Consider the following 19,778-nt stretch of genomic DNA (forward strand, 5'->3'; position numbering starts at 1 on the left):
TGATGTCTTACCTGAAACATTGTAGCTATGGCTGAAGCCAGTTCAGAACATTCTAACAACAGGAAGCTAAATTGGGAAGATCTGTGCTTCTATGCAACAATTACTACCTATCTAGACCAACCAGAAACTTCCTTGTAAGTTACTGTATTATATTTCAAATAGGGAATTATACAGTTATCTTCTCTGAGGGAGACTTCTCTTGGAAAGACTCAATGCTGCTACTGTCTTTTTTTTTTTTTTTCAACCACCTTTGGTTCAATGTGGGAAAACTGCCTATTAACTGTAGAGGGATTTCAGAGCACAAATCCCAAACAAATATACTTTCCTAAGTTGTATTTTATTTGTGGTGCATACTTAAATTGTGGGGTTGAATCAGTTGATGACTTAATATACTTCTTCAATGTGTGAGTTCTTGTCGGTACCTAGGGAGCTATCTAAACACAGGTGTTCTTGTGTACACACACATCATAGTTGGGATTGCATTTGCAAGCGATCAAATGGAAATGACCCGATTCATCTCAGAGTGCTGTGTTTTCCAAACAATGTGCAAAATCAACCCTAGTCACTGAGTGCCAGGCCACTACATGTTTGCTTGCTAGCTCCGTGTTGATTCTGAGGAAGAATCACTTGTTAGGCAGTCAGAAGATGGCTCTCTAAAACAGAAACACCATCTCTCACTTAGAAGGACTCCTTTGGAGACTAGCTTTACCCAGGGCTTCTTCCAAGGTTGGTGGCTCTAGGACCAAATGCAATTACGATTTGAGCCCTCCAAGCATTGTGTCTATCCTGCTTTCTAAGTGGGAGTCTCTCATTGTAAGTCTCTTACATAGCCTTGGAAGAAGTAGCTGCTTCAGAATAACTCACAGAGGCCCGTGAGCCATAGATTCAGTTTGCTATTCCTTGGTGTTTCCCTTTATAAATTGTACTGGCTTGTCAAAGGCTACTGTGAGAACCCTCTTTACCATCCTTTTCATCCTCACCTGTAGTGATGGAACCCACTATGGGCTCGGAGGTTACGGTCCCATGGACAGCTGCAAGGTTCACTATATATTCAGTGGCTGGCTGTAGCCCCATGAGGACAGCGTGCCTCTTGGTGGCATCCAGGAGGACCTCCATCATGTCTTCCTCATCATCCCTGGGGCTGTAGTTGAGGATGAGTCTGTCTGCTGGGGGAGATGGGTCACTCCAGGTGATGTTGACACTGGAGGAGGTCACGTGAGAAAAGTGCAGATGGGAGATAGGGCGAAAGCCTGCGAAGTAGAGAAGATTGTCTGCTCTGAAGCACATGCGTGGCTATAGGTCATGGGGCAGAAGAGACTCTTGACTTCCTTTGTCATTGAGGGCTGCACTCTGACCTGCTGGCTGGCTCAAAGGGCCTACCTCCCCACACTCCAGTCCATCCTAGTCTATTCTTCCCAAGCCATATACGGAACAATCGGTTCTAAGAAGACTAGAAGTATTTCTGTGAAGTATTTGTAACACTGATCCAAAATTTAGAAACCTCTAACTTGTAAAACAAAATGTATCGTAGATCTTTAGCATTCCCACGGATTTAATGAAGGAAGGGCGAGATGGACAAACCAACTACTGTGCCTAAGTTGTAAAAGTAAATCAAACATAAGATTTCAGATGTGTGGCATCCTCGCTCACCCCTTCCCTTTACTTCCAAACATTTCCTTTTCATGCATGCATTAGTTTTCCCTCTGGTTCCCTTACACATCTCCTTTAGTTTTCTCTTTTGCCAGACTGGGGCTTCTGAATGACCATCTCACATTGGGACCTATTTATTGCTGAGTCTCACTGAGATGTCTGCTCCCTGCTACCTGTGAAGGCATCCACAGTGGACTCCAGGCTCTGCTGCCGACCCCTCTCAGCCGTGATAGAGATGATGTATTCTGCTCCGGGCTCTAGATCTGTCAGAGTATATGAAGTCCTGTCCCTAGGCACAGTGACTTCTGAGGAGATCCCAGAAGATGGGGTAAAAGTAATTCGGTAGTGATCAATGGGACCGCTGGCCTTGGTCCAGATGAGAGAGATAGAGGTCTCTGATGAGGCTGTTACCATAAGGTCTCGGGGACTGTCAAGCTCTGTAGATTAAAATAAGCTTCATTTATTTATTTGTTTGTTTGTTTATTCATTCATTCATTCATTCAAGATCTTATGTAGAACTAGACAGGTCTTGAACTCATTATATTTCAGAGGTTGATCCTGAACTTCTGATCCTCTTGCCCCTGCCTCCCAAGGATGAGGTTCTGGCATGTACCACCTCACTTGGCAGTTAGCCTATTTCACCCTGGCTCGGTAGGGCAGCCACTGGATACTGGACTACCCTGTATGTTTCCAGGCTGTCGCTAGACCTGCTGACCATGAGCTCTAGACTGTCCTGGCTGTTACTTTTTTCATATTTTGTTAAGCAGCTCCCCTTTGATGGCCAGAGCTAGGCAAACAGATGGACAATCTGCAGAACGAGGGTAGTGGCAGCGACATACTGGAATACATCCACCACCGGGATAGATCTAGTTGCCGACCTGCCAGCATTCTGTACTTGTTTCCATTCACTGTCCCTCGGTAGGCCAAACATGCAGAGAGGAGCCTGCATCACGTGGGAGAAAGAGTTCACAGCAACTAAGTTTCCCATCTTCTCCTCCCTGACTCGGGGGTTATTTTGGGTTGTTCTGATCCCAAGTGAACAGGTCTAAAGACTTCTGAGATTCTTGAAAGTGTGCTCCTCTAGCAAGTTCATTTATGCTAGGCTGAATCTTGGGGATGGGGATTGGTCCAAACCCCTAGCTTTGCCCAACCCCAGATACTTATATTTAAGCTTACTGGAGTGACTTTGAAACTTCCCAGGCACTTGGAATGGAAACTTCTGAATCCAGAGTAGTAAGAATCTTAAGAGGACTTTTTCTGCTGTCCTGGAATTGTATAAAAAGCTAGGTCTTCATTGCAGTGGCCTCTTTGAGTGTTCATGGAACGCAGACCAAGGACACACATTTGCCTGCTATGAGGGGGGTTAGACAGAAATGCTGTCTCCTTTGGCATCAGCCTGGTGGGGAGTTTTCATCCCTTTTCTGTACAGTCCTTCAGACTGTGGGTCAAACCCAGATCTGAGGAGACAGGTGGGACTTCAGCTGTCAGGGCAGACACAGGGTAGATGCTGACACTAGGCAATGGTTTTCAACAGGGTCTTGTTGCCTGGGAGGGCTACCGCATGTCTGATTCTGACAGAACTGGCCTCCATACGCCCTCAGCCATACATGCTTGCAGATTAGCCATCTTCTTCTCCGTTCTTGTACTTACCAGTCCTGGCGTTCATGGTAGCAGGAATGCTTTGTTTTGAGTTCATGACCGCAGATATCCCAACTCCGTATTCTGTACCTGGTACCAGATCTGTGTAGATGCAGAAAAAAACATTTTTCTGTGTTCTCTCTCTGTCTCTCTCTCTCTCTGTCTCTGTGTGTGTGTGTGCGTGCACGTGTGTGCACGTGTGTGCATATGCATACATATCTAAACACACAAGTGTCAGTGATGAGAAAGGCTAAACGAAGAGAAGAAAACGATCATAGATCCCTGCTTAGAGTTCATGCTTAGTCCACCTTCAGTTTGCTCCTAATTTTACCCATTAAGAAACCCCAGTTTTGCTACTTGGACAATCCATATGAAGGCCATGGGATGAACTGGCCGGCGCCAAGTAACTGCTTGTTACGGGTCTCAGAAAAGCAGGGAGGCTGCCCCCGTCAGTGTCCTTGGGGAAGGTGGTCACGTCTAGAATTTTGTTTTGTGTGTGCACATGAGTCTCATGTTGGCTAAAGCAGTGAAGTGGTTTCTTGCTTAAACTGTGAGGTGTGAAGAAAATGCAATCAAATAGGGACCGTGTAGACATTAGCCTTCGAATAGTCTCTTGCATATGTGTATGAGGATTATATTACATGTTTTGCAAATAGGTTCTGAGACCATATAGGGATTTCATTGCTTCTAGAAGGCCATAATGTATAGAATTTTTCTTTGAACAAGGGACTACCAGGCTTTTAACACAGATGTGTGCAGAAGTCGAGGACTTGTGTGATGTAGGTGTGTCTTCTATCTATCTGATGATTTCATTGGATAATTAATAAAAAAAACTGCCTGGCCCATCTGATAGACCGGCCCTTAGGTGGGTGGAGTAGACAGAACAGGAAGAAGGAAGTGAGGTAGATGGCTCAGTCAGATGCCACGCCTCTCTTAAGTTAGGCAGACCGCCGTGCCTCTCCTCAGAGAGATGCCAGATGCGATGAAGCCAGCCATCAGGTCAGACATGCTGAATCTTTCCTGGTAAGACACCACTTTGTGGTGTTACACAGATTATTCGATATGGGTTAGTCAAGATGTGAGTAAGAGGCTGAAAATAATGGGCTAGGCAGTGTTTAAAAGAATACAGTTTCCGTGTAATTATTTTGGGGCATAGGGAGGCGGGAAGCCAGCCCACAACTCCTCACTAAACTTGTGAATTCCCCAGCAAGGTTACTCACTCAGTCCAGGTAACTTAAGCTATGGATCAGTTACAGTTTACAGTGGCTTCAGGTGGACTCTGAGAGTTTGGAAGAAATTCAGAATTAAAGGGTGTAAGCCTCGTGGGAAATCCTTCGGGAGTTCATTACAAAGGATTGCTGACAGGTTCCTGGAGCATCTGGAATTCTCTGGAGAGAATTTCACATTCATTTTCAGATCAACTGGTTTGATTGATGTAATAGTTTCCTACGGCTACTGTGACAAATTACCACGATTTAGTAGCTCACAACAATACAAATTAATGATCCTCTAACTCAGGCCTGGAATCTAAGATGGCTTAGCAAGGTTACATTTCTTCTAGTGGTCCCAAGGGAGGACCCATGTCTTCGCTTTTTCAGCTTCTAGGGGCGACGTGCATTTCTTGTCTTTTGTTTCTTAATTTATCTTCAAAGCCTGAAGCTTAACATTATCAAGCCCTTTTGGCTCTCTTTGATCTTACATTCCATTGTCGGAACTACTTTGACTCTGACCTCCCTGTATGTAACTTATAGCAACTGAGATCAGTAAGTTGGACCCAACTAGATAGTGCAGGACGATTTCCCCATCTAAAAATTTTTAATTGTGTGAGCAAAGTACCTTTCACCACAGAAGGTGACATAGTCACAGATGTCAGGGATTAGGATATGGATATCTTTGGGGACCATTATTCTTGTACTATAACTAGCTTCAAATTTACCCTCACTTATTGAAACTTAGATTAAAGAAAATGCAACAATCTAATTGCCACACGTGCGGATCAGTGGTCTAGCTAAGTCCTTCCAGCAGGCTTATTATGAGGTCTGGCTTCCTGAGCACTGTGGACTGTAAGACACTCTTGCATTTGTGCAATGCATTTTTACAAGCATGAATGTGCTTGGAGCTTCATCACGATCCCATGAAGGTGGATGGGAAGTCTGCTATCCATCCTAATTAATTACCTGTGGCTGCTGCCGTAAACTGCTACAAACTGGCGACTTAAAGCAACAACATATTCTCTCACAGTTCTGGAATCCAAATGTCAGACAACAAGGGACTATGCTCCCTCCAAAGGCTTTAAGAGATCCTGTCTTGCCTTTTCCTGGCTTCTGGCGGCAATGCTTAGCTTTCTTTCTCTGGCTTGCAAATCCACCACTGCCCTCTCTGTCTCTTCAGTCTTGTGAGATTCCTGATGCTCATTCTGAAAGGACATCGGTCACACTGGATTTGAGTTTAAGACAAACCCATTTTAAACTGGTCACATAACCACAGACCCTTTCCCAAAGACTGTCATTTCTGTAGCTTCTGGGTGGACGTGGAATTTAAGGAAACACCATTCAAGCTGGTGTAACATTTATTTAAAAAATGAGACATTGAGGCAATGGGAATAAATCTGTGGATTCCCAGATTTCTAGCCCAGTTCAAGGCCTGCGTGCATTCTCCCACCCTAACTGCATCTGATCCTCTGGGCTCTTGTGGCTGTCCTAAGGTAACACAAACTGTTTATATAGAGAATCAATGGCTTGTTTTAACAAAAGGGAATGCTGTATGGAAGTGAGAAGGTCCCACCCCTTAGTTCAGTTCAAACTCTATGCGATTACAGCAGACTCTTGGGTAAGGGTCTTACCCAGAAGTCTCCCTTGAAAATGCAGATGGGCCTTTTCTGGGCAGAATTAGAATTAGGCCCCATTTTCCTACCTTAAACCAACTTGTCCCGTCTCTAACCCTTACTTGGTTCTCTCCCATTACTGTCAGCCTAAGAAGAGGTAAAGTTTGAAGTCAAGAAGGCTTTAGAGTCTGGTGGACATTTGTATTCAGGCCTAGCCACTTTCTACATGTATTACTTTGACTACTTAGTATCTTTAGGTTCAGTTCTGAAGAATGAGGGTAAGAAGCTTGGATGTCAGAGGGTCATTGAAAGGATCCCATGAATTTTCTGAGTACAGGTCCTTCCTGTCTATGACTGTTGTCAATATTATCATTACCCAGCACAGAGAAGTATGCTAGAATTTTTTTAAAAACTTTTTCATCTAGGTGGTCTTATTATCAAAAAGTGTCCAGACAGGCACTAATTGGTTTTAGGTACATTTTTTTCTTGGTTTGTGGAAGCTCAGACCCTGACTCTGATGCAAATAGATAAATAAATGAATAAATAGATAAATAAATGGCTCATGGAGTCCGGTGTTAGTGGGGGTGCTCCCTGGCTGTTCTTATCACATGCCTCTAGACTGAGTGGGTGATTTTGCCATGCATACAGACCTGTTTAAAACACACCTTCAGTGCATCAAAATAGCCCACTATCCTCAGAACAGCTTCACTGCCCTCAATATACTCCATTATCCTCAGAACACCCCTTGTTGGAGGAATCAGGTTACCTTTGGGGGCACAAACTGCTTTTTTCAGGCAACCATTTGAGACCTTCAATTGCCTATAATGAAGTAGAAATTTTCCAACGTATGCAAAGGGTGACAGATCAAGGGAGTAAGACAGAAATTATATGCTGCCAAACGGATCTAGGTTGTAATGTTTTCATCCCAGTTTCTTATTTATGAAGCTTAAATGAAACGTTCAATAATTTACAGCAGAATTGCCTTCTCCCAGAAAACAGCAGATGTTAAAGCTCTCGTCCCAGGCTTTCTGTCTAGGGGACAGGGAAGTGGGAGTCTCTTACAGGGCTGCTCCTGCTGCTTCCCTTTGATTTTCAGCAGCTTTCTTCCTGCGCTGCAAGTGAATTGTTGCTCTTTGCCTGCAGGTAAAGAACGGTTCTGCTGGAGAAGAAAATGTGTTTCTGAGGCAGATCTGGTGCTCTTCTCGCTCAGCACACAGAGCACTCTGAGGAATTTCTCACTTTAAAGACCCCATTGCTCTCCATCAACGCTCCCTTTATTTTTCCATCCAACTCTTGCCAGTGAGAGCATAAAAATGGCTCTGTTCCCTTTCTTAACAAAAGCTCAGACAATTCATCCCCAGGACGGCACTGTTCTCTATCCCTTATAGAACTTCCTTTGTTTTGCTTGAGGGTCGACACTTCCCTAAACTCTTTTGCTACGTGCCCATTCTTCTCCGAATCCCCAAAGCACACAGCTCATCCGGTCCTCAAATATTACCCAGGGTCTCCTTTGTATCAGGCGCAAGACTGTGGATATGAAGTGAGCTGATAAGATATCACCTTGTCCCTTTGAGGTCAAAAGGCATCTGTCCTGGCAAAGTAAATTAATTACTTTTTGAGTACCCGTGCTATGCCAAACACTGAGCTGCATGTAATAGGTGACTGAGAAGAATAAAAAGAAAGATAAAGGCTAAAAGAAGGATTTTGAATGTGTATGAAGACGACATTTCCAACTGTACCTTTTACAGAGACTCGGGGATGCTGTTAGATCACGAACAATGGGCTCATAAAAGTTCATCCCTTGACCACAAAACTAGTACAGGACAAATAAGGTTTAGAACCTAGTATCTTTCCCTAATTGCCATACACGTTGGCTTTGAGGACTGATGTGAACAAACCGGAATCTGGGAGTCGTTTATGGCAATACTCTGCGCTGTTAACTAAGAGTGGCTTCAGAGAATGGACTGAGCTTGGTTGTAGCAGTCAGAGAGGGGATTTGGGATAGGCCTTGAAATGCAGCTAAGATGAAGAAAGATTGTGGCAAAGAAAGTGGAGTTCTCCCTGTGGGCAGAACAGGCCATGGCAGCAGTGGGTTAGTGAGGGCTGGAAGGCAGTGGGCATGCGCCAGTGCTGAGCTGCAAGGATGGCCACGATGAAGGCAGAATAACTCCCTTGTCTCTGCTTAGGAAACCTATGCTTGCAGCTACTGGTGGGGAACAATGAGGGTGGAGGAGGAGGCCTAGGGAGCTGTCTCCTGCCAACAAAACCTAAGGAAGTCACCTGGCATCTGTAGGCGTGATCGGCTTCAAGTGGGCATGATTACAATGGAGCTTTTTCATCTCTAAATCCCCACACACCTATGAAACTCAAGGGCACCAAACCAGGAACAAGGGTTCAGTTAGTCCTAGGCCACTGGTTGCTTTCACAGAGAGGGACAAACAATGAACCCTTTCCGTAAGGAGATTACAGTCATTTTCTTAATTTTGAGCGCATATGTCAAGTTATATCTGACAAAATTATTTATGAAAACAAGACCAGATGCCATGTCCCAGAAAGCAAAATTCCTTGGTCATAGAATTTTGAGGCAGAGTTGTTAGAGATGGAGAGAGGTCTGGAGACAGAGGACCTTCTAAGATGTCCTGAGATAGCACCTCGGGGGCAATGGTCTGCTTTTCAGCTAGATTAGCTAGATGGAGAGCCAAGCTCCCTGGCACTGCCCTCCCATCTTGGATAGGAAGGGGCTTCTCTAGGGAGTCAGCCTTTCATGGGGATTGCTCTGCCGCTGGGGAATATGGATGAGGTTAAAGCACTATAAGAGGCAGTAACTCCATCTTGACTTTAAAACCACATTTAAAAAGAAAGTAATATTAAACAGCATTCTCTCAGATGGAACTATCTTGTTGCCAGTGAGATTAATAGGGAGCATGGCTCATCACCATAGTGATACCCTATTTCTGCTTTTTATGCTGTAAATAAATGTTCCCTGTTGAAGGAACCAAAGAAGAAACAAGCATTCTGATCTCTCATCTCCTGGCTACCCTTGTCCTGGACTTCTCACACATGCGATAGACCTGGTTCTTCAGTTCTATGAGGAGACTTCCATGCTTTTGTGTTCCCATGTTTTGTGTTCCTAAAAAGTAAGGCACACTTTTTAAAGGGTGCCTTACCAAAGTGGCCACTTGGGGTCACTATGACCTTGTCCAAAGGAGTCTGAACTTGGTCTTGTCCAGGCCCCTAGACCCTTAGCCCATACCCCTCCCAGTCAGAAGTGCCCAAGGACGAGCACTGATGATGGTGTTTGCACCAACATGGAAGGGGAGTACAGACAGGGTGGAGTGGGCACAAATGCCTTGGGCACTGTTGATTCGACAGCTGTCCTCCCTTTGAAGTCTCAAATTCTCCATGGGAAATCTCCCCCTGAATGGTATATCCGCACATATATCCTGTAGAGCTCACTTTCCCATCTCTGGACCCACATCTGGTCCCTGAGGAAGAACGATGGGTTTAGTAGGTAAGCCTCCATCCAAAGTTCCCCTCCAATAAGAAGCTGTGAAGAAGGCTAGTCATACTGATGAGGCATGTTTGCAGATACTAGCTGTGTGTGTGTGTGTGTGTGTGTGTTTGTGTGTGTGTGTGCTTGCATGAGTGTGAATACAAATGTGTTAGTATTTGTGTATATAGGTAATATGTAGTGTGTGTATATGGGCATATGTAGTTGTATGTATTTGTGTATGTGAAAGTTTATGAGTGCTTATAGTATGTCAATGGTATGTATGTATACACAAGTGAGTGTGTAATTCTGCAAATTTGTGCAAGAGCATTTAAGTTTGTGTGTATATCTATGAGTCAATGTTACTTCATGTGAGAATATGAAAGTGTGATTGTGTGAGTGTATATGTATGCATATAAGCATGGTGAGTGTTGCTGCATGTGGGTATGAATGCATGGCTATTGCATTTTTCGGTACATGTGTGGGTACGTGTGTATTTATTTGCATTTGGGTGTACATGAGTAGATATGTGGTGTGTGAGTTGAGATGGGTGGTGGCTGTAACTGCTCTCTCTGCAACTTAGGTTATGGTACAACGTCTATGGGTTCTAGGTTTTCTTTATTGATGGATGCTCTGATTATCAGCTTGCTGATTAAGGATTGAAATACTAGTACAGATCAGCAGTGGGCTGGCTAGGAAGGACTCGTGAGGAACCATGGAGACCAGCTCCTTTTACTTTGTCTCCTGGCTACAGTGTCGGAGGAAAAGAGAGGTTTGGGAAAGATGCGCAGGGGCCAAGAGCCTATTCCTTTATTACTGAGCATGCTTTTCTAGCCTCTCTGAGAACAGAGCAGAGGAGTCACCACAGATACAAAGACCAGAGCACTGATTATTATTATTATCATCATTATTATTATTATTAATTTTCCATTAGTCTCTAGCAGGAGGGCATTTCTTTGACCTCATTCCAGTTAAGAACCCAGAATCTCCTTCCCCTCCTCCTTTTTCTCCTTCCTTCCTCCCTTCCTCCACCAGGAGTAGGCTTGTGCTCTCAGTCTTTTCAGAGTGCCAGGGTCTAACCTGGGGAGGCCCTAACGAGCCTGTAAATCTGTTGTGCTTTGGGACCCTCTGGAGGAGACTCTAGGCATAAAACATTGACCAAGCAGACACCATAGAGATTCAAAGGCTGAGCCTAAAAGAAACGACCTAGCTTTTAAGATCCAGAAGCCACCCAAGCAAGGAAAAGCAAAAAACTACTGTGAAGGGGAAGCCTAGCCCAAAACCTTGTTTTGTAAGGCGTGCCCCCCTTAGTCTAAAGGCGTGTCCCTCTTAGGCGTGTCCCTCTTAGGCGTGTCCCCCTTAGGCTAATATTGACTTATAAAATCTTGCGGGCCTGCGGCCTGCCCTCTCTTTGTTTTCCTGCCCTCCTCGCTGGAACCTTGGATTTGTAAGTTCCCTTTCTTTTCCTTTATTAAAACTGACATATATATATTAAAGCTTGTCTGGTGAATCATAACTGCCGATCAACCACGCACCTTCATTTGGCGCCCAACGTGGATAACTGAATCCACAGAAAGCTTGAGAAAGCTTGGGAAAGAATAGAGTAAAGCATGGCTTCTTGGTAGCAGCAATTCCTCGGGTCTGAACGTGTGTTTTTCGGTTTTCAGCCATAGCCAGAAAAAAAAAAGCTATGCTGTTTAAAAATGCCGGCTTTCTGGGCTGTCCTGCCAGTGCAAACTCTGACTCTTTGAGGCAGGAGGGCCGGCTACAGAGAGAGGACTTGAGTGTTGTCTGTGGACATACTTTTGCAGCTTGCTTGCTGGCAGGGACCATGAAACGCAATAGAGTTGTGGCCATAAACATGGCTACAGCTGGTACCTCTGCCATGAGGCTGGAAAGCTAAGGAATGGGCTGGATCTAGCTGTCAAAGCCACGGCTTCAGTCTTACCGATATTGTTTGGTAAATTAAAGACTTGTGTGGTCAGAAAAAGAGAGATATACAGTAAAGAGAGATTCAAAGACAAAGAAAACCTCTAAATGGTTTGCAGTGAGTTAAAAATACATGCAGGCTAAAAGTTAAAATTCTTACAGTTAAAAAAAAGAGAAAGAAAGAAAGAAAAAGGAAGTAGTTTGTTGTGGTGGTATACACCTTTAATCCCAACACTTGGGAGGCAGAGGTAGATTGACCTCTGTGACTTCAAGGTGTGGCAGGACACACCTTTAATCCGAATGCCTGGGAGGCAGAGACGGAAAGATCTCTGTGAGTTCAAGGTGTTGTAGCACACACCTTTAATCCCAGCACTGGGGAGGCAGAGACAGACGGATTTCTGAGAGTTCAAGGACAGCCTGGTCTACAGAGTTATTCCAGGACAAAGATATACAGAGAACCTGTCTCAAAAAATAAAAGTATAAAATAAACGAAATAGAGGTTAAAATAAAGCCGCACAAAGATGGAAAATACACAGAGAATCTTGATACTGTATGCTATTATGCTCTTTTTGAATTGTTTGAATGCTGAGGAAGGAGCAACAGCTGCTAAAAGATATTTGTTTACAAATGCTGCTGAACTAATCCAAGAAAGATATCTTGAAAATACCTTGACTTTAGAATTTGGATCTAAGAATATGATACTTTGGAAAAGAGATTCTTCTTTTATTTTTACAGAAAATGAGACCCGTTGGATTGCTTCTATCCCAATATGGTATGATAGACCACGCCCTCCTGAAAGGTTGCTGTGAACACCTTCAGAAAATTACTTCACCCAACTGATAACTGAGATGAACCTGGCACACAGGTTACACCATGAAAGATCTGATTAACAGCGTCCCCATTCAGCAGGAAGCAGTTTGGAGAGAAATAACTGCGCCCATTTTCCCAAATATTGTTTATAAATGTTCTTTTACATTTAAAGGGGGATATGATATAGATATGAATAATTTGCATTGGTATGGATTTTAAGGTCAATTTTGTTATATGTATATGTATTTCTAATCTTGATTAAGGTATTGTGATTGTGTAGTTCATTTTAAGAATATAATGTATAATTAGGAAATATAGGTTGCTAATGGATAATCATTGATAATAGTAAAGCTTATAGTCATGTTAGTTAGATTTTCTAGATATATAGAGATATATTTAAGTTAAAAAGGCATTCTTCATATCTTTCAAAGACTACAGAATATTGCATTTTAAATGTTTTAATAAGTTAGGACTGTTCATGACAATGAGACATGTCTGCTCCTGGCAGTACCAATCTACTTCAAGAGGAAGATGGGCATCAAAGAGGCTCCTTATGGAGTTTGATAGCCATTTGGGCAAGAAACTGCTCTTGCCTGGACTGTTGCAGAAACTGGACACAAAGAACCCAACGAGAGAGGACTGCTGAACTTGCCTAAATGTGAGATGATTCTTTGGGGTTCCTAATTTAAGAAAGAGTCTGCGAGACATTCTGAAGGACACAGCAGATAGTGACTGAACTACCTTTGAAATTTCCTGATCATGGAAATGTCTGCTGGAAACTATGGGCCTGTAGGCTGAAGATGGATGCCCCAACAGTACAAAAGAACTTTGGGTGACTGTCCAGGCAGCGAGATGTCTCTGTCATTTCTAGAGTTTTGGAAGTAGCTTACTTCTTGTTCACCTAGGTAATATTGTGTCCTTCTGGAGTCTCTGATGGAGTTGAAGAATAGATAGATAGTTATAGTTGTTTTCCTTTGTTATGATAAAAGATAAAGTAGATATAAATATTGTAACTGTAATTCTTACTTGATAACTTGTTACATGTAATTTTGCTATGTTAAAGTTAAAGCCTTCTTTTTTGTTTAAACAGAAAAAGGGGAAATGATGTGGGAGAGTCTTCTGTTTGAGTTGATTTCATTGGCTAATAAAGAAACTGCCTGGCCCATTTGATAGACCGCCCCTTAGGTGGGTGGAGTAGACAGAACAGGAAGAGGAAGTGAGGTAGAAGGATCAGTAAGATGCCACGCCTCTCCTAAGTTAGGCAGACCACCGTGCCTCTCCTCAGAGAGATGCCAGATGCGATGAAGCTCCAGCCCAAGATGGACGCACGCTAGAATCTACCTGGTAAGGCACCACTTTGTGGTGCTACACAGATTATTAGATATGGGTTAGTCAAGATGTGAGTAAGAGGCTGAAAATAATGGGCCAGGCAGTATTTAAAAGAATACAGTTTCTGTGTAATTATTTTGGTTAAAGCTAGTGGGCGGCCAGGAGCTGGGCAGGATGAAAAGCAGGCCTGCCCGCAGCCCCTCACTACACTACTGTACATGCATCGTATGATATTTCGAAGCAAACTTGTATCTTTGAGACTGTCTGGGATTCTAGACCTGAGCCTGGGTTCTGTGCTGTAATGAGCAAAGCTCGTGGAAGGGGACTGATAGGTATGGACTTGGTGTGGGCCCTTTAAATGACTCAGAACTCTCAGAGCCAAGAAGGTCCTGGGTTTTAGACCCAAAGGGTTGTGGTAACTCCAGAAAAGAGCTTCTGTCAAGAAGAGTAAACACAGGTACCGATGTTTCCTATGGTAGCAATCGCCTATGAGAATAAAGGAGGCCTTAAGGTGTGCTAGGGAAAGCCCAGACTGCGGTGGTCTAGGGCTGAACTTTGTGGAGAGGCACACATTCGAATCCAATGGCTAATGTGCAGTCAGTGTGATCCAGGTTCCAAATGCAGCACTTGCATGCAATGGCACATGTGGTTTTATGTATTACCCTTGACAGCTCTGTGGTAGACATCAGGAAGCTGAACGACAGAAAATGTGGGAAACCTGGTCAAAGATGCATGGCCATGAAGCTGTGCACCTCCAATCTGAGTAGGGTGACATCAAAAGCCATGCTCTAAAAGAGTGCTTTATTTCTTCCAATGTATATGTGTTCATGTGTCCCCAAGCTTCCTGAGGCTCTGAGATACAGACTGTGACTCAGTGGGTCAGGCAGAAAAGGTTGCTAACATTCACTCAGTGACACCTCTGTAGCTGGGGTTGGTATCCATTTAGGGCATCACGCTGATCAGGAGGTCATCCTAAATCAGCTAACAGACCTCAGCATCTCCTTTCTCTCTCACTATCATGTACTTTCAGTCCCCCTGTTAGCAGCACTAACTGGAACTCATTAGATTTATGACTCTCTGTAAGAGCCAGAGGGGATGGAGGACACCAGTAAAATAAGACCTTCTAAACCAACACGATCAAGGCTCATAGGACCTCACAGGGACTGAGGCAGCATGCACAGGGCCTGCACGTGTGTGCACCAGGACTCTGTGTAAGCTTCCAATTTAGTGTTCTTCTGTGATTCCTGAGTGTGCCAATGAGCGGATCTCTTGTGCCTTCCTTCTCTTGGGTTCTTTTCCTTCTGTTTTTCTTATCCAAGTCCAGTGTGATAGATTTTATTTATATCTTATTCTAATTTGTTATATTTTATTATTTAAAAAGAGTAAAAACATTAAATATATGATTTTCACGATGGCTCTGTGGGGTGAGTGGTGTCGCTTACACATAAAGACTAAGAGCCTTGGAAAGGGGGTCAGCTGACCCAGGCTCATGGAAAGTGATGAGTCTGGGTCCCAATCAAATAAGAGGTTTCTGGAGGCCCACACAGGGCCTAGAAGCTGAGAAGTTCTTTTTTAGGGTTCAAGTAGGGCAGTGAATGAGAAGATACAGTTATTTAGAACTGGGACCAATCATTTTCCAATTCCCCCATCCCTCCTTCCTGGGCCTGCCTTCCCCCAGATCCTTCAGTAAGAGAATAAGAAACCTTGGACTTAAGACATATACTATACTTGGCTTTCTTTCTTTCTTTCTTTCTTTCTTTCTTTCTTTCTTTCTTTCTTTCTTTCTTTTTTTTTTTTTTTTGGTTTTTCGAGACAGGGTTTCTCTGCAGTTTTAGAGCCTGTCCTGGAGCTAGCTCTTGTAGACCAGGCTGGTCTCGAACTCACAGAGATCCGCCTGCCTCTGCCTCCCGAGTGCTGGGATTAAAGGCGTGCGCCAACACCGCCCGGCTCTATACTTGGCTTTCTTATATGACTATAATCCCTCCTTAAATCATGCAGTGGTTTGCATTTATAAATTTCTCCGCAGTGAATTTCCTAGGACAATTATAGGAGATGCATATTACACATACATACATACATGTGTGTAATATATATAAGCACTACTCAAACACAAAATATCAACCTGTTTGAGCCCATTACTCAATAATAAGTCTCCCATGGCCCTACAGGCTTGCAGGACTTAAATTTGAATATTCCTTTACATTTGACTTGGCAGTGGCAGCAGCTGACAGGAAAGGAAGGCCTGCACAGTGGGTTCAGAAGCTGCTCTGAGTCACCATGTCCCTTGTCCCTTGCTACTGTTGTAAACTTGTACAAGCTTCCAGAATCTCTGAGCCTTGGCTTTCTCATCTAGACAATGGGAATGGTCATAGCTGCAAATATGTGGTATGAGACAGGTATCAATGAACACAAAGTCTTCTCTCTCCACCCCACCATAGTGGGGGATAATAACTCTGCTGTGGCTGATTCTCTATGATCTTACAGGGTAGCGTCTATCCAAACAATTAGCCATCATTTTTATAAAACTGTTACTTGACAAATCATCCTGTAGCTGTAGGCAGAGATGCCGCTTCCTCTTGTATCAGTCAGTTTTTTTACTGGAGGATTTTTTTTTAAAAAAAAATAAATATCACCAGCTCTCAGCAAGGCCCTTGTACCAGCTTGCAGTCCCTTCTGTGCCTAATTCCCTCCTGCTAGCTTGCTTTATCAGCATATTTCCCATCTCCTTGTTGTGTTTCTGGTTGTGTATCTGTTTGGAAAAGGTGTTCTTTAATATCTACTTTAACTAGCTTCATTTGGCAAGGAGATCTGGGAGTTCAGCTCAGGAAGAAAAAAGCTTTGATCATACTGTTCCCGTCTACTGTTCTCACTCTTGCTGAGCACTCCTGGACTAGTAAGATAGCAAATGTTTTTGTAAGCTAAGACATAAATTAGATAAAGTCTGTGGGCTCATGGACAGCCTCTGGACCAAAGCATTTTGTGCAGTTCATTTGTCATATTAAAAGCACATGGCACACTTCAAGCTCCCACCTTTTGGTGAAGTTTAGCAAGTGTGTTTTCTTAGATGGATGTGTTGTGGCATCAGGAGGAGCCATGATTGGGTCCCAATCCTTCTAAGGTCTGTCCCCAGCTCCCCAGCCCCAGTCATGCATTGTGGTATCTAGGGTATGGCCTTATCCACACACCATCTTGCCTCCTCTGACATCACTGACAGATTCTTGCCAGTCTGTTTCAGCCTTGACCCTTGTCTGTACATACATACTCATTGCACTGCCTTGCTTAAAGTCCCTTACCCAGCCAGAAGGATGCTTTTTGATTACAATTTATCACTCAGTAGGCTGAGGCAGGTGGACCATGGGTTGGAGGCCAACCTAGGCTACAAAGTAACACCCTGTCTCAGAAAGCAAGTAAGAAGATGCAAAACTACTTAAAGCCCCTTAATGGTTCCTTACTTTCTTCTACCACAGCTCAAACTCTTTATAGGATATAAAAGGAATGGCCAGGCTCTCGCTTTAAGTTTTTGCAGCTTCATTCATTCACTTAGCCATTCATTTATCCAAAAAGTAGTGATCTAAGATCCAGAACATGGTAGGTACTGTGCTAAACCATGGATTCAACAACGAACAAAAACACATGTGGCCTGACTTTTATGGAGCTTTAGGTGCAGGATCAAGGTCAAGCAGTCCTGCCCACATGTACCAGAATGGTGCAGAGGCGACTGTTTGACCTTGTTCCTCATCAAGTAATGTGTCAATTCTGCTGCTAAAAGAGAAGCTGACATGAGCTAAGCAATGATAATGCCCTGCGGCAGGAGGCATAGTGTGTTTGAGAAAATGAAGGAAGCAGACCCATGGGCTAGGAGCACAGAGACCACCAGTGCATCAGGAGGAGGTGGCCTGGGGAAAGTAAGAAAAGCAGGCCAGCCTCGGGGGTTGTTCATCCTGAAGGCACTGTTAGATGCCTCAAATGTATACATAATATAATGGCATAATTAAAAATGTGCTTTGAAAAATTATTCAGTGTTGCTGGGATGAAGAGTAGATTAGATAGAGTTTTTTTTAAAAGTAGATTATTGCCATGTTAAAGCAAGAGATGAACCAAGTTTAGAATGATCGATAGCAGTGCATGCAGGGGTGTATTTGGAAGATACGTAACATATTAAGTCAGTAGGATTTGTGGGTGGAGTAGATGTGAGATAAATAAGTTGAGGAGAGAGAGCTTTGAGGATACAGAGCCAATAAACATCCCAAGAGACAAAAAACATCCTACTTACCCGTGAGGGTGGTCCTGGTAGTTGGGCCAATGCCCTTAGGGACCAGCACTTCATGGTACTGCTCACCCGCTAGGGTGCTGTACACAACCTTGTACTCCTGTGCCTCTGCCTCGCTGTTATCCCACTCAAGGTCAAGGCTAGTTGCTGTGCGGGAACCCACTCGCAAGTTCTTGGGAGCATCAATCTCTAAAAATAAACAGATATCACCATAATCACATGTAATTCCATACATACATTTATGGTACAGTTTGAATTCTAACCATCTTTGAGGTGAAAGCCATACCCCTGACCCTCTGCCTCATATGTGAATGAAGTATGAAGATGGTGCTTCATCTTTTGGTTCTACCATGACAAGTCCTTGGGTAGTTAGAGTAGGGGTTTTGCAGTCAGGCCTCAGTGTGAACCAGTTCTGACATCCACAGTAATAGGACCACAGACAAATCGTTCAAGCTCTTAAAACTGAATGACCATCTCCTAAAACGGGGGAAACAATCCAAGTTGCCATATAGATTATATGACATTCTTGGCGTGCACAGCATGACACCAGGTACAAAAGTCAGGTGTCCGAGTTTGGGATGGCTTGTTATCTATCTCTGACGAGCTTCCTGAATCCAACAGTATGGCACCTGAATGTGTTTTCTGGGCTTCCTAGAGTTCCCAGGACTATGGGCATTTCCTCCCATAGTCTCCAGGTTTCTCTCGCCCAGGGCTGACCACCTCCACAGGCTCACTACAACTTGTAGTGTAATGCAAGGTTGTCTTGAAAGTCTGTCACTTAAAAAGTCCAAGATAGTTCCAGTCCTGGAGACTTGGATATAGCACTGGAATTGTTGTTGCTTGTTCTAAGTAGATTGTGTCAATCTGCCACCACCAGGCAAGTAGCCTCCCCCTATTTGTCCCCATGGAAGAGACTGCATCCACTGAAATCAGAGGCTTCTGTTTTCTGATATAAAGTGGGGGTGGGGTGGGAAGTCTTGAACACATGGATATCTTTGCAACTTATTTTTCTGAGAAATTGGCCTTCATTCAATGTGTGCTACCATATGGGATACTATTCATTCTTGATGTCTTGTATGTTATCTCTCCGGGGGTTGGATCGATGGAGCATAGGGGGTCAGACTCATGGGAGGCAGATCTCATGCAGGAAGAAAGATCTGGCAGAGCCTAGGACCTGAACTGAGTCTGGACTTGACTTTTCTCTTTGTTGGGGCTGACAGAAGCAACTTAAGGAAGGGAGAGTTTGTTGTGGTTCACGGTTCTGGGGCGCAGTGTAGCAGGCAGCTGGTCTCTTTGTATCATCTACAACCAGCAATCAGCAAGGGTGAAGGCCGGGCACTGACTCTCAACTTGCTTTCTCCATCTGATGCATCCAGAACACCAGACCTAGTCCCACCTCAGTTAATCCAATGTAGAAACTCCTTCATCCACATGCCCCGAAGTGCATCTCCTAGGTGGTTCTAAACCCTGTCAAGTTGAGTATTAACCATCGCAGAGGTAAAGATAGCTAATCAAGTAAAGGTGGGAACCCATGCCTATACTTGGAAAATGTTGTTTTCAAGATTTCCTCTTTTCATAGGGCAGAGAGAACAATCTAACGGCCATGGACCTGTACTCTATGGGAAGAGGACAGTGTTTTATTGGAAAGGAATGAGTGTTTCTGACCTCGGTAATTATAAAAGAGTTCATTGATAGAAAGAGGGCATGGACAGTGAGTCTCAGAACTTGGCTGAGATAAAAGCAATGCTCTCTGGGTCGGAAAGAAAGAAGAGCTGGAGGACATCCCTGTAGATGGGGACTTAGCAGGTCTCTGAAACATGTCAGCTAAGACAGACGGC

At 43.8% G+C, this 19,778-nt stretch overlaps 1 protein-coding gene across 1 annotated transcript in view; it reads right to left on the reverse strand.

The window, feature by feature from the left end:
* Nucleotides 1-19,778, reverse strand: part of Tnr (tenascin R) — a 79,145-nt gene that overhangs the window by 35,547 nt on the left and 23,820 nt on the right. Inside the window, exons 7-10 of the mRNA XM_038349719.1 lie at nt 17,944-18,129; nt 3,301-3,390; nt 1,824-2,087; nt 981-1,250 (exon numbers count right to left, since the gene is read on the reverse strand). Of these exons, the coding sequence (XP_038205647.1) occupies nt 981-1,250; nt 1,824-2,087; nt 3,301-3,390; nt 17,944-18,129 (810 nt within the window). The remainder of the gene's footprint in view (nt 1-980; nt 1,251-1,823; nt 2,088-3,300; nt 3,391-17,943; nt 18,130-19,778) is intronic.

The sequence above is a fragment of the Arvicola amphibius genome, chromosome 12 (assembly GCF_903992535.2).
Source record: "Arvicola amphibius chromosome 12, mArvAmp1.2, whole genome shotgun sequence".
NCBI lineage: Eukaryota > Metazoa > Chordata > Mammalia > Rodentia > Cricetidae > Arvicola > Arvicola amphibius.